The sequence below is a fragment of the Penaeus chinensis genome, chromosome 26, assembly GCF_019202785.1.
Source record: "Penaeus chinensis breed Huanghai No. 1 chromosome 26, ASM1920278v2, whole genome shotgun sequence".
In the NCBI taxonomy this organism is placed as follows: Eukaryota; Metazoa; Arthropoda; class Malacostraca; order Decapoda; family Penaeidae; genus Penaeus; species Penaeus chinensis.
In genome coordinates this window covers 1813772-1828771 of record NC_061844.1, presented here as the reverse complement: position 1 = coordinate 1828771, position 15000 = coordinate 1813772, and the positions used below count along the sequence as shown (strand labels likewise).

At 47.6% G+C, this 15000-nt stretch overlaps 1 protein-coding gene across 1 annotated transcript in view; it reads right to left on the bottom strand.

Moving 5' to 3' along the window:
- LOC125038871 (glycoprotein gp100-like) overlaps positions 1 to 11995 on the bottom strand; it is a 13217-nt gene extending 1222 nt beyond the window's left edge. The window contains exons 1-3 of the mRNA XM_047632495.1: positions 11754 to 11995; positions 10753 to 10921; positions 10274 to 10468 (exon numbers count right to left, since the gene is read on the bottom strand). Of these exons, the coding sequence (XP_047488451.1) occupies positions 10274 to 10468; positions 10753 to 10921; positions 11754 to 11995 (606 nt within the window). The remainder of the gene's footprint in view (positions 1 to 10273; positions 10469 to 10752; positions 10922 to 11753) is intronic.
- Between the last annotated feature and the right edge of the window lie 3005 nt (positions 11996 to 15000).

The following is a 15000-nucleotide window of genomic DNA, read 5'->3' as shown; positions in this document are numbered from 1 at the left end:
AAAAGAAACAAAAACAAAAAACAAAAAAAAAAAAATAAAAAGGGGGAAAAAAGAGACGTGAGAGAGAGAGAAGAGAGAAGAAGAGGAAGGGAGAGAGAGAGAGTGAGAGAGAGATGAGATCCGATGAGAGAGAGTGAGAGAGAGAGACTGCCGTGACGCCGAGAGAGAGAGAGCAGAGGAGTTGAGACCGAAGAAGAGAGAAAGAGAAAGAGAAAGAGAGAGACAGACATCAGAGAGAGGGAAAGACTGAGAGAAGAGACCGAGAGAGTGTGAGAGAGAGTGAAGATGGTAGAGACGAGTGAGATGGAGAGAGACGCGGTGATGACAAGCGAGAGAGAGTAGAGAGAGAGAGAGAAAGAGAGAGAAATGAGGGAGGAGAAAGAGGGAGAGAGAAAGTGGAAAGAAAGAGCAAAGAGAGACGAGAGAGAGACAAAGAGAGTGAGACGAGAGACGTGAATGTGAGGTGAGACGATTGGACAGAGTGAGATGAGAAGAAGTGAGAAAGGAGAGAGAGAGAGTCAGCGATGAGATGAGAGAGTGAGAGAGATGAAGTGAGTAGTGTCCGCGCGAGCTAAGCGAGAGATGAGAGAGAGGAGACCGAGGGGAGAAGAGGCGAGACGCAGAGTGACGAGAGAGAGGAAAGAGAGAGAAGAGAAAGAGAAGACCCAGAGAGAGAGATTCCGAGAGAGACGTGACGAGAACCCGACAGTGACAGAGCTAGAGAGGGTGAGAGAGAGAGAGAGAGTAGGGGAGATGAGAGAACGAGAGAAGAGACAGCAGATTCGAGAGAGAGGAGAGATGAGGAGAGGACTGATGAGAGAGAGAGAGAGAGAGAGAGAGGGGGAACAAGTAACCTACCCAGTCCAGCCAGACACCAGACAAAGAGAGAGAGAGAGTAGGAGAAAGAGGAGGTAAGAGAGAGAGAGAACTGGCGAGACGAGAGAAGAGAGGGGAGGAGAGAGAAGCGACGCCACGAAGTGGAGGAGAGACGCTCGATCGTGAGTGAGAGAGGTTGGAGACGAGGGAGAGAGACTGAGGCCTCGAGAAGAGAGCAGGTGAGTAGTGCCGGAGAGAGAGTCGGCGGAGAGAGAGGAGTGAGAGAGAGAAAAAGATGGAAAGAGAGAAGAGAGAGGAGGAAGAGAGATAAGAGGGACTGAGAGAGGAGAGAGAGAGATTAGAGGGACGGAGAGGAGAGATGAGGAGAGCGGGAAGAGAAGCGAGAGAGAGAGATAGAGAGAGAGAGATGGAGACTGAGAAGAGCAGAGAGTGAGAGCAACACGAGAGAACGAGAGAGAGAGGAGTGGGATAAGAGCAAAGTGAGAGAGAGAGATGAGAGAAAGAGGGATGAGAGAGAGAGAGAGAGTGACACGAGTGTTCGTGGAGAATGAGAGAGTGAATTGAGGAGAGAGAGGAGGACGAGTGGGAAAGTGAAAGCTGTGAGAGGAGGAGAGAGGATGAGGAGAGAGAGAGATGAGAGAGAGAGGATGAGAGAGTAGAGAGAGAGTGAGAAAGAGTGAGCAGAGACGAGACGACGTGGAGAGAGAGAGAGAGAAGGAAGAAAGAGAAGAAAGAAACGGATTAAGAGGAAAGCGGGAGAGAGAGAGAATGAGAGTGAGAAGAGAAGAGAGTTAGAGTGACGAAGAGAGAGATGAGAGGGGATCCCGAACGAGAGGAGAGAGAGAAGATGAAATTGAGAGAGAGAGAGAGAGGAGGAGAGAGAGAAAGAGAAAGCGAGACCGAGAGAGAGAGAGAGAGAGAGAAGAGAGATTGACGAGAGATTCTGAGAGAGAAGAGAGAGAAAGAGAGATGAGAGACGAGAGAAGGAAAAAGCTGAGAAGAGAAAGAAAAAGCGAGAGGAAAGAGGAGAAGAGAGGAGAGAGAGAGAAGATAGAAGATCGGAGAGAATTTGGACGGAGGAAGAGAGATCGAGATCGAGAGAGAGAGAGAGAGAGAGAGAGAGATAGTGAGAGGAGACAGAGAGAGAAGAGAGAGACTCACGACGAGAGAGACCAGAGACGAGAGAGATGAGAGTCGAGGAGAGAGCAGAGAAAGAAAGAGAAAGCGAGAGAAAAAAGAGAGTGTGGATGAGAGGAAAGAGAAGAAAGAGAGGAGAGAGAGAGATTGAGGAGAGAACGAAGAGAGAGTCTGACCAGACGAGAAGAAGAGAGAGACAGTGAGTCGATGACATGAGAGTGAGGGAGAGAAGAGAGATGAAAGACCGAGAGAGCAGTTAGAGAGAGAGAGAGAGAGAGAGAGAGTGATGAGAGAGGGAGAGAGAAGAGAGAGAGTGAAAGAGAGAAAGCGAGAGAGAAAGAGAGAGGAGTGGAGCGCAGAGAGCAGAGTGAGTAGAGAAAGAGAGAGACGAGAGATGAGAAGAGAGACCTTGTGTGTGGAGAGAACTAATGAGAGAAAGATGACGTGTGAGACTTGAGAGTGAGAGAGAGAAAGCGAGAGAGAGAGAGAGAGAGAGGACGAGAAGAGATCGGAGAGAGTGGGAGAGTGAATGCCACCGATTCTACGATGACCTAGAGAGAGAGAGAGAGAACGAGGAAAGGAGAGAGAAAGGGAGAGAGAGGAGAGAGAGAGAGTTGTGAGAGAGAGAGTGAGAGAGAGACGAGATCGAGTAAGTAGATGAGTGAGAGAGGGAGATCGAATGACGTTGAGGGAGTGGGTTGAGAGTGAGGAGAGAGGAGAGGACGAGAGGAGAGGACTGCAGAAGACTTTGAGATTGGAGTGATGAGTATGAGACTGCGCGAGAGAGTGTCGTGAAGGAGAAGGAGAGGAGAGAATGAGAACGATGAGAGAGGAGAGGAACTGACGAGAGAGACTAGAGAGATGAGCCGAGAGAGAGAGAGACCGGTGATGAATGAGAGAGAGAGAGAGAAAGCGAGGAGCAGAGAGAGTGTGAGAGACCGCTGAGAGAGGAGATGAGGAGAGTAGAAGAGAGAGATGAGAGAGAGAAAGAGGAAAGAAGACGAGAGACGTGAGAGAGAGAAGCTGACGTGAGAGGAGAATAGAGGCGAGAGAGAGGGGAGAGGAGAGGAGAGAGAAGAGATCGAGAGGGAGAGTCGTGAGAGTATAAACCGTATAGAGTGGAATCGAGATGGATGAGCAGAGAGAGACGAGAGTGAGAGGAGTATAGTATATTAGAATGAAAATACTCACACACACATAAGATCGGTTTCATAACTCGTGCACTTACATAAATGATAAAAATTAATCTATGACGATTTAAGAATTTTCTAGTTGATTAGTGAGTTCGTTGATTGAAAAAGGCATTGAACGATTGGATGTTGCAAGCCATGGCACTGATGTTGTATATTGTTACGTAATGTCCTTGGAGCTGACTGCGATATCGATGAAAGGAAACAAAGGTGGAGGTTGAAGTTAAAGAAGAGAAAGGAGAAGAAGAACGGGGGGTTAAAAAGGGGAAAAAGGATAGAAGAAAAAAAGGTAAAAAGGGGAGGGAAGAGAGGATAAGATAAGAAGGAGATAATTTTGAGGAAGAAAAGGAGGAAAAGAAGAGTTGGGGAAACTTCGTAGTGAAGGATTATGAGATGAGGTTTAAAGAACTAACTTACTGACGCGGGAATGAAAATTAAATTTTATTTTTATTATCTATATATTATATATTTATATTATATATATTTATATATTAATTATATATTTATCTGTGGGTGTGGTGTTTGTGTGGTGTTGGGTGTCTATATTTAACGAAAAACTCAACACACACATATAAAAGGACTTTTGACCATTCTTGAATTTTCGGGAAGATTTTAAATTATTAATATCCTTACGAAAAAATGTAGTGTAATTCAGACATGAATAGGTTGGTTTTAGTGAATTTGGTGGATAAGATTTAGGTGTTAGGAGTATTTTATGGTTAATTTCATTTTGTTGAGAGGGTTTTGAAGATTTTAAAATAATGCAGTCGACATGCTTCCGGTTTCCTTTTCGGGGAGTGTTCCGTAATGAAGTTTACAATGAGAGGTAATGAAGCAAATTTGGGGAATCATTGTTTTAAGGAGTTAGATAGTACAAAAAACCCTATATATTATATAGGGGGATTTTACTTTGATATTGTTTTTTTATAAGACCTTGTATTCTTTTAAATTACTGATAATAACATCATGAACATCTGTTTTCCCTTTAATAAACTTTTTATTTGGTGTAACTGTGATGTTTATCTTATAATATTTTTTTTGAGATCCATAATGATATTGTACTGATAAAACTGATAGTAAGATAGGGTTGGCTGAAAAGGGAAATTTTGTAATTTGTGATATTGAAAAATTATGTTTAAGATAATGTAATGAAAAATGATGTGATAATGATAATGTTAAATGTTAATGATGTGAAAGTTTAATTGTTGATAAAAAAGTGATAATGATAATGTTTTAAATGGTAATTGATAATGAAAATTGTTGTTAATGATGTAATAATAATGTGTCACGATTGGGTAGTGCGGATATTTAATAAATGATAATAAATGCAGGGGCCTACTTGCAAAGGAAAATGTTTCTCTGATGGCTGGTTCTGGATCTCTTGCACGCTTTTAGGATTCAGGGTTTAATTGGCTTTTTTAAAAATTAAAGGAGCAATTGGGCTTGGCTGTGGGAAGAAATTGAAAATAAAGAAGACAGAAGGGAAGAAAATAAAATTAAAAATTGAAGAAGAAAATAATTAATAAAAATCAAAATTTATGAAAAACATCATTTTTCCCTGTCATCTCGTCTTAAAACATATCTTTGTAAACCAACATTCTTTCCCTCATAAAACTAAAAAATCTTTTTAAACAACTTATTATTATAAAAATCAATCACATCATCAACTTATATTTATCATATCATCATCCTTGTCTCAATCACACATTATTATAAAGGGCTATCTGTCGGTAATTTTTTTAATGAAAACATTCTCATCCCCGTTACGGGGCCCTTTTAAAAAAAAAAGAAAACCCTCGTTTAAAAAAAGCAGGGGTTATTTTCACTTTTTTTCTTTTCTTTTCCCAAGTTTTCACTCCTTTTAGTTTATTTAAACGTATTTTTCTTTTTTTTTTTATTATTTTTTTTCAAAAAATTTCGAAACATATTGGAAAAAAATTTTTAAATTTGGTTTTTTAATAAATATATATATTTTATATGTCATGGTTTACGTTTATTTCCCTCCGATGGTCTTAGCATTACAATTTTTGGAACTAGTACTTGTTTTGAAGGTATTTACTCGGAAAACATTAAAGGGCATTGGAGGAGGTAGCGAATTCAAGGGGAAAAGGTTTCGCTGTGGAAATGGAAAGAAGGGGGGGTGGGGGGGAATTTTTTAAAGGGGTTTTGGGTGGAAAAGGGAAATTTATGGAAGGGGGGTAAGTATTTAATTTGTTATCGTCGTAGTGATAGGACAGCTGGAGAGTTTAGTGGAAGAACCAAGGGGGGGCGGGGGGGGGGGGGGGGATGGTACATTGGTAGAGGCGAATAGACAGATGGGTTTTTTTAATTGGTTATTATCTATCTGGCGGAAAGGTATTTTTTAAATTTTCAGGAAAAGGGAAAAGAGAAAGGGGGGAGGGACAAATAGAGAATAGAAAAAGGGAAAAAGAAATAGGGATAGTTTTCAAAAAAAAACCCCACACTTCCAAACACACCAAACACACACAAACAAAAAAACACAAACACACACACACAACCAACACACCACAACACAACACACACACACACACAGAGAGGGAGAGAGGAAGGAGAAGAGAGAGGAGGAGAGAGGAGAGAGAGAGAGAGGGGAGAGAGGAAGTAGAGAGAAAGAGAGAAAGAGAAATAAAGAGAGAGAAAATGAGAGGGAGGGGAGTTTGAGAGAGAGAGAGAGAGAATGAGAGAGATGAGAGGAGAGAGAGGAAGAGACGGAGAGAGCGAGAGAAGAGAGAGAGAGAGAGGGTGAAAGAGAAGGGGAGAAGAGGAGAGAGAGAGAGTGGAAGAGTGAGGGAGAAGGGTTTATGAGAGGGAAGACCCGAGAGATTGAGAGAGGAGGGCCCCAGTGAGAGAGAGAGAGGAGAGAGGGAGAGAGAGAAAGGAGGGAGAGAAAAGAGAAAGAGAAGAGAGAGAGAGAGGAGGAGAGAGAGGAAGATTGAGGAGGGGGAAGAGAAGATTGGAAGCCAGAGATGAAGAGAGGAGAGAGAGGAGAGAGTAAAAGAGAGAGAGAGAAAGAAAAAGAGGGAAAAGGGGAGAAAATGAGAGAGAGGAGAGAGAGAGAGAGAGAGAGAGATAAGGGGGAGAGAGAAAGAGAGAGAAGAGAGAGAAAGAAGAGAAAAAAAAAAAAAAGAGAAGAGAAAAAAGACCCAAAAAGAAAGAGATTTAAAAATGAAAATCCTGAGAAAAATGGTCTGACGCGGAGTTTAACATAAAACTGTAATTAAAAACCCCGGTAAATAGTGCAGTTAAGCCATTTAAAAAGGGAAAAGAGAAGAGGAAGAGAGAAAGGATAAGGGGGAAAACAAAGGTAGGTAATCCTTCTTAGGCAGGTGTGGGTTTTGGGAAAAGATGCTCCTCTCTCTTTTTTCCTCCTTCTCCTCTTTTTCTTTTCTTCCCCCCTTTTTCCCCCTTCCCCCTCCCCCCTTTTCCCCTTTATTTCTCCTCTTTCCTCCTCCTCCTTCCCATTCTTTTCTTATTTCCTTTCTTTGTTTTTTCCCCAAATTCTTTCTTTTTTTTTTCTTTCTTCACTTAAAATTATATATTTATTTAAAATTTTATATATATAATATATAATATATCAAAATAAATAAAAATTTTAATATATTTTTATATATATATTTTTTTTATATATATTATAATAAATATAATTTAAATTTAATAATAATATATTTATTTATATATTATTTTAAAAAAATATAATTAATATATATATAAATTTATAATAAAAAAAAAAATAAAAAATAAACACACACCCACACACTAACACACACACAAACAATTATATAATATCTATATTATAATATATATATTTATATATATGGGAGAAAGAAAGAGAGGAGAAAGAGAAGGAGAAAGAGGACCAGCCAGACAGACAGAAAAAAAGAGAGAAAAGAAAGGGGGAAAGGGGGGAAAAATATTCTTTCTCCGATTTTTTCCCTTACCCTTTAAGCCCATAAAAAACCGGAAAAAATTCGTCTAAAAGAAACTTAAGGGAAAAAAAATTAAAAGGGGAAATTTTTGGGGCCCAAAGGGAGTGTTATTTGAAATTTTTTTATCAAAGAGGAAAATTGCTTATAACGGTGTGTGGAAATCGTTCACACACAACCCCACACACACAACCCCAAAACAAAAAAAAACAAACAAACACAAACAACAAAATTTTTTTAAAAACCAAAAATTTTTCACAACAAACACAAACACACACACACACATAGATATATTTTTTGTGTGTGTGTAAAAATTAAAAAAATTTTGAATTTTAAAAATTTTTTTGATTTCTTTCTTCCCCCACCCCTCCCTTCTCTCTTCCTTGTTTCCCCTTTAAATCCCTTTTACCCCGTCTCATCTTCTCTTTCCGTATTGCGTCATCAAATGTCGTTTACTTCACGATGACTTAAAATGATTGGCACAAAAAAAAAAAAAAAAAAAAAAAAATCCAATTTTCTTGCAAAAAAAAGAAGTAAAAAAAAAATAAAACTAATAACTTTAAAAACTAAAAAATAAGTAAAGAAAATTTAATCATCTGCAACATTTTTTGAGGGGTTTGGCCTTGTCCCTGACTTAAAACCTAACATCTATCATATCTACTAAATTTTGTGAGAGGGAAGAAATATTCCCAGATTTTTAAGCCTTTTTACATTCCCGATAACTGCTCTTCCAAAACCACTTTGATTTTTAAATCCTTTGGCGTTATTTTCCCGGAAGGGGTAAATTTTTGTAATGGGGAAAAGGGGGGGGGGGGGGGATAAAATTTGGAAAAATAAATAAGAAAAAGGAAAATTAAAAAAGAATGAGAAAAAAATTCATCAAAATTTAATGTGTTTGTTTTATCGATAGATCAATCTATTTATAGGTTTGTCTTTCTATCTATCAGCCTATTTATTTCTGTATGTATATGCGTGTGTCTGTCTATTAATCGGACTATTATTATTTTTCTAGGGATTTTTTTGTTTTATCGATCTATTCTTTGTATTATATATCCTTTTTTCTATATTATTTATTTAATTTTTTTATTGTGTATGCGTGTATGCCTGTAATAATTCCCTGTTTTATGTTTTGTATGTATCTGTTAAAAAAAAAAAAAAATATTATAGGTAAATAACTTTAATTTTTACGTTTTTTGTTTTTTATTTTCTTTCCCTTTTTTGCATTTGTTTAATTAGGGAAGAACGACGGTACCATCGTGGCCAGGGGAAGGGAAATTTTGTTCGTCTTTTTTCCCTTTCTCGTTATACAAACACACACACACACAACACCACACCAAACACAAAATAAAAAAAAAAAATTTTTAAAACAATACACATTTTTTTTTTTACCTTTTCCCCTCAGTTTTATCTCCCTCTCCCTCTTTTTTAACCTTTCTCTTCACTCTCTCTTCTCCCCTCTCTTTTCCCCCTCTCCCCCTCTCTCTCTCTTCTCCCCTCCGCATCCTCTCTCTTTTCCCCCTCCCTCCCCCCCCCCCCCCCCCCTCCCCTCTCTTTTCCACTTCTCTCTCTCTCCCTCCTCCCCCCCCCCCCCCCCCCCCCCCCCCCCCCCCCCCCCCCCCCAATCCCCCCCCCCCTCTTCCTCTCTTTTTCTTTTTTCCCCCCCCCCCCCCCCCCCCCCCCTCTCTCTCTCTCCCCTCTCTCCTCTCTCTCTTCTCTCTTCCCTTCTCTCAACTCTCTCTTCTTCTCTCTCTCCTCTCTCTCTCTCCTCCTTTTCTCCCCTTTTTCCCACCCAAAACCCCCTTTCTTCTCTCTCTTCTCTTTCTCCCTTCTTTCTACTCTTTTCCCCCTTTTAAAAAAAATTATTAATGTTTGTTTTTTATTATAGCAATTTTATCTATTGTTTATTATGCTTTTTTATGTCTATCGATCTTTTCCCTCTGTGTTTTATTAATAAATTATTATCTATTTTTTTTTATTTTTTTTATCTCTTTCTCTCCTTATCCCCCCCCTTTCTTTCCTTTTCCTCCCTTTCTTTCTTTCTCCCTTTCTTTCTCCTTCTCCCCTCCTTCTCTCTGTCTCTCCTTCTCCTCTCCCTCTTTTCCTTTTTCCTTTCTCTCCTTTTCCTCCTTTCTTTTCCCCCTCCCTTTTTTTTCTTCCTTCTCCTCTCTCTTTCTCTCTTTTCCCCTCTCTCTCTCTCTCTTCTCCCCTCTTCTCTTTCCTTCTCCCCTCCCTCTCCCCCTCTCTCCCCTTTACCTTCCTTTTTTTTTTTCCCTTCTTCTCTTTTTCCCCTTCCTTTCCTATCCTTTCCCCTCCCTCTCTCTCTCTCTCTCTCTCTCTTTTCTCCTTCCTTCTCTTTCTTTATGTTCTCTTTCCTCTCACTCTTTTTTTTTCTCTGTTTTCTCTTTTTTTCTTTCTTTCTTCCTCTCTTCTCTTCTCTTTCTCTCTTTCTTCTCCTCTCTCTTTCTCTCTCTTTCTCTCTCCTTTCCTCTCCCCCCCCCCCCTTTTTCTCTCTTCTCTCTCTCTCTCTCTCTCTCCTCTTCTTTCTTCCTTTCACTCCTCCCTCCCATTCCTTCAAAACTCTTTTTCTTTCTCTTCTTTCCCCCCCTCCCTCTCCCTCCCTTTCATCCCTCCCTCTCTCTCTCTCCTCTCTCTCTCTCTTCTCTCTCTCTTCTCTCTTCTCTATCTCTCTCCTTTCCCTCTTTCTCTGCTCTTCTTCTCTTAAAAAATTTCTTGCTTCCCCCTCTCTTTTTCCGTCTTTCTGACTAAAAACTACTTTTAATCAAAATCGGAAAAAATTTAAAATTTAACGAAAAGGGGAGAGCTCAGTACAAAATTGTCTTTTTTTATTTCCTATTCTACGCGTTCGTTTATTTTTTTTTCTCATCTTCTTTATTTCTTCTTTTATAATTCTTTTTCTTTTTATTTTTTGTTTGTATTGTTTTTTTAGGGGGTTTTTAAATTTTTTGATTTTGGTGTGGGTATGTGGTGAGGTTTGTGGCCCCGTTTCCCGTGTGGTGGGGGTAGAGTGGTTGCTGGACTGTGGTTGTCGGCATGTGGTTGCGATGTTGTTCCGGCTGTGCGAATTTTTTTGTGTCGTTGTTGTGAATGTTGTCGTGTTGTGGTTGTCGTTGTGTGGTTGCTGTGGGTGTCATGTGTGTGGCTGGTTACTAGATGTGTGTTTGTTTCGTGTTGTGTATGATGTAGGTTGTTGACTGTTGTGTTAAAGGTTATGTGATAGTCGGTGTGGTGGTTGACTGTATTGTGATTGTAAGTTAGTGGAGTTGTGTGGAGGGATTTAGATGTGTGGTTGTGGGGCTTTGTTAAAGGTTGTAGTGTTGGAGGGTAGTGGTATTTGTGTTGTGTCTTTTGGAGAGGGAAACGTTATTGGGGTAGGTCGTTTTGTTAGTTGTTGATAGATTTGGGTTGATGTTTGAGTTATTAAAAATTTTAATATTGTCAATTGTGTTGTAGTTAATATTTATATATTCAGTGTTGTATGTGGTGATGTTTTTTGGGGGTGTTCGTTAATTTAGTGAATGGTGTGGGGGTTTATAAAAAAAAACAGAAAAGGGGGGAGAAAGAAATATTTTGGTGTGATTTAGTTGGTACTGGGTAAGGATAGATAATGGTAGAATGTATCTAGCTACGTTAAGGAAATGGGGTGTGTAGATGAGGGTGTTGTAGTTTTTGTTCTTGGATTTTCGGTTTAGTTTTGCTTCGTGTTTTATGTGAAGTTGGTGATGTTTTGTTATGTTGGTTTTGTTGTGAGAGTCTGGCTGCGCTAACAGCAACCCGTGGAGAAATGCAGCGGTTGGTCTTTGTGCAGGGGCAAATAGTGAGGAGGGTCAGGCGAATGCCTATTGGAGGGGGACCCTACGGGTAGGGGGGCGAAGGACATGGAAGCGGCGTGATGTAAATGTAGGGGCTGCAGCGGGGAAGGCACTGGATGGAGGGGAGGCGGAGCGGGAGGGAGATGGAACGAGTTGTGGGGTGTGACAACGAGTGGTGGTAGCGTAAGTAGGAAATGAGTTTTGTGGCCCGACAAGCGGCTCCGGAATCGCGGAGAGTGAGAGGGAGGGGGTGGCAGGTAGGTGAAAGACCCCCTTGGGAGCAGCCCTCCCCCCGCCGCCAACGCGGGGGTGTGGGGGAGGTGGAGGGAGGGGGGGGCAGGAGGGGGGAGCTCCAACAGGGGGGAGAGACGGAGCGTAGGGGGCCGGACCAGGCGAGCCATAGCGTGTAGCCTGCGTTGAAGACGACCAGGGTGTTATGGGAGGGAGTGCTCGACGAGGGGGGTGGACGAGAGGGGAGGTGTGGTAAAAGCGGGATGGGTTACAATAGGGGGAACTGGGGTGGTGGGGGGGGGAGGAGAGGGCCGGAAGTGTGGGTGGGCCGAGCGAGGCGAGCTCACGCGCACAATGGTGGTGGGCCTCCGGGGTGAATGGGGCGTCGGACGCGAGGCGAGTACGGGGGGTGCACAGGGAGATAGATGGCGGGTCATAGCTCGGGGGGGGGGTATTTGCAGTGGGGGATGCAGCTCGAGCACGTGGAAGGGGAGGGCAGAGATTGCAGGGAACGTAGGTGGGGCTCTGGCCCCACCTCACCCACCTCCCCCCCCCACCCCCCGGTGCCGCGTGGTGCGGGTACGCACGGCGGGGAGCGGGTAGAGCGCGGGGGGGTCAGCGGGGTGGCGAGGGGGGGAGGATGTGGTTGGGAGGCCGGACCCGAGGTGGAGATGGGGGACATGCGACGGGTGGGTGTAGGTGTCACCACGAGGGTGGGGGGAAAACGAGGACAGCCGGGCAGGGGCACGGGGAGGAAAGCAGGTGGGGAGTGAGTTGACCAGATATTTGAAACCTGAGGGGCGGGCCGATTGCAGTTGGTAGGGGTCATGTGGGGGCGGGTAGGGGGGGGGGGAGGGGCCGGTGGCGGGGGGAAGACATGGGTGGGGGGGGGAGTGTTGGGGGGTGAAGGTTGAAGGATAGCGCGGAGGGTGGGAGGGGGTGGGTGAGCGCGAGGTGTAGCTGAAGCGGGGGGGGGGGTTGAGGGTTGGTGCGGCGCGGTGAGTGCGGATATGGATGGGCGATTAGCTTGGAGAGGGTGGAGCAGGCAAGAGGGAGAGGGCGCCAGGAGTGGAGCGGGACGCTGACAGGAGACTTGCGTGCGGCAAAGTCCGGAGGAAGCGCGGTTGGGGAACCGGAGGCAGCGAGGAGGGGAGGACAAAGGAGGGGGTCAGAGCGCCAGGCGATGAGCCAACGGTGGAAGAGGATGAGCTGGAACGAGGGTGGGGGCGAAACCTCGCGGCGCGGACGAAGAAGACGTTGGAATCTAGTGCACTGGCGCGGAAATAGAACGGGGGGGGCGAACGCGGGCCGAGGGACGCAGGGGAGGGGTGAAGGAACAAAGGGGGGGAGGGCAAGGGAACGGGCACGCGCAAGAAGGGTAGCAGGCACAGGACCGGGGAAGGGGGGCTTGCGCGGGCTGCAGGCTGAGGGTTGGGAGCCGTGTAAAAAGGCATGGGAGAGACGGGGCCCGAGCGGTTCGTCCGGAGTGAAGAGGCGGAGGAGTGCCAGGGTGAGGGGCGTGCGCGTCGCGAGCCCACATGCGTGGGGGATGGGGCGCGCGCTCACAGAACTGGGCGAGCGGGGTGCATAATCCTGGGCGTCAAGAAAGAAAAGTGGACAAGTTCGGCGGCCCCGAGGGAGGGAGGTAGTTGCGGGGATGCGGACCCGAAATCGCGTGGGGTGGGGAGGAGGGTCTACGCGGGGGGCGGGGTGCAAATCGAACAGGTGGGCGGGACGGGGGCATGGGGGATGGGGGGAGTCCGCGCGGCGAGCGGCGGACCAGACAGGGTTCTGGGTCGGGCTGGAGGGTGAAGGAGGTCGAGGAACTGGGCCACCGGGTAAGGCGCGTGGTACTGGGGGGGGGGGGGTAGCTGGGGAGGGTAGCGCTTAGGCGGTGGGAGGAGATAGGATAGTTGAATGAAGGAAGGCTGAGGGACGAAGTGGCCAGGGGCCAGGAAACCGCGGGTGCCAGTGGCAGCCCGAGAGAGCCCGGGGGGGAGGAGGGGGTAGGGAGAGCCGCTAGGGCTGGTGGAGAGGGTATAGGGAGTGGGAGGGGGGCACCGGGAGGGGCGGGGGGGGGGGGGAGGTGGGGACGGGTGGGGTGTCACAACAAAGGTGGGGTGGCGGGAGGTGGTGCGTCGTGGGCGCAAAGGGACGGGTAGCGTTTCGCACAATGGTGGGGGGACGACGGTGGTTGGCCGGAAGTAGGGGGGGAAGGAGGGTGGCAGAGGGGGCGGGTGGGTGGCGTGCTACAAGAGCACCGTGATGGGGGGGGTGGGGGGGGGGAGAGCGGGGGGATTGGAACGGGAGGGGCGGATGGGTGGAATGGGGGTGGGGGGCGAAGACGCTATAAGCATGCCGGCGAGTTGGGGGGGTGATGCCGGATCGAGCGAAGTGGTCTGGTTGTTTGTGCGCTGGGGAGGGGGGGTTGGGGTAGTGGAACACGCTGGGCTCGAGGTGCGCAGACTGAAGGGGGGTAGGGTGTCTGAACTGTGGAGGGTAGCGGCGGGGGCGTCTGCGAGGGAAGCGGTCCGAGGTGGGGCGTCTCGAGGGGGGGAACGGGCAAGGGGTAGGAGGGCCGCTCGGGCGCAGGGGAGGTGTGTGGGGGTCGTTGCGAAGCTGACAGCGCGGGACGGCGGGAGGGTGGGCGGGCGCGGGGTGGGGTTGCGTGATGGGGGGGGTGAGTTATCCATGCGCGTGGGGGGGTAGGGGGGGGGGGGGGGATGTGGGCGGCGGTTGGAGGATGAAGGGATAGCGAGCTGTTGGGGGGGAAACGTGGGGTGGGGGGGCCGGAGGGAGAGGGGGTGGCGGCCACGGTGGAGGCTAGAATAAGGGGAAAGGTGGGCGGGGGTGGGATGTTGGGAGGGGTGTGAGAGGAGGAGGTGGGAGGGGGGGGGGGGGGCAGGGGGATTATCCCGCCGGGGTTGTGTGGGTGGTGTGTGGGCCAAGGGTGGTTTTGGGGGGTGGGCGGGAGTGGGGTCTGGGATGTGTTGGGCGGGGTGGGGGTGAGGGGGCTGGAGCACATCGGTTGGAAGCGGGCGGAGGGGAGCTGTAGGCGGCGCCGATGGAGTGGGACGCGAGAGACTGCCCGGGAGGGGGAAGAGGATGGTCCAGCCTTGATGATAAGCGGAGGGACCGATGCGGGTCCGTGAATGGGCATGGGGGGGTTTGGGTTGCGTCGGGTGTTGAGGGGGGGAGTGAGGTGGGGTGAGGATGGGTGTGGGGGGGGGTGGGGGGATAGGGTTGTAGGTGCAAGAACGGGGGCGGGGGGGGGGGGGGTCTGGGGGCGTGCAGGAGGGGTAGAGGGGGGAACGCCGCGTAGTGGGGAGTGGGGGGGGGAGCTGGCCGCGGGGGGAGTGTGGGAGCGGGGGGGGACGGGGTGGCGGGAGGGGCTACGGGGTCGGGGAAGACAGGGGGGGGGGAAGGGGGGGGGCGGGCTACCGCGGGTTGAGTGAGTGGGAGTAGAGAGAAACTGGGAGATGGCGGGTAGGTAAGACCGGGACGAGTGTGGGGCGGAGGTGGATGGAAGAGCTGCTGTGTTGGGCTATGAGGGTGTCGGGGGGGAAGGGGGGAGGGCCGGGGACAAGGGGAGGGTGAGAGGAGGTACAGGAGGCAAGAGCATGTAGGTGAGGGGTGGTGCTGGCTGGGTGGCGGGACGCATATGGGGGATTGTCCCGGGGGAGAGGGTACGGCTGTGTCGGGAGTGGGTGGGGGGGTGGTGGGTGGGGGTGGGGGTGGGGGGGTGGGGTGGGGGTGGTGGGTGTGGAGGGGTGTGGTGGTGGGGGGTGGGGGGGGGGGGGGGGGGGGTGTGGGTGGGTGGTGGGGGGGGGGGGG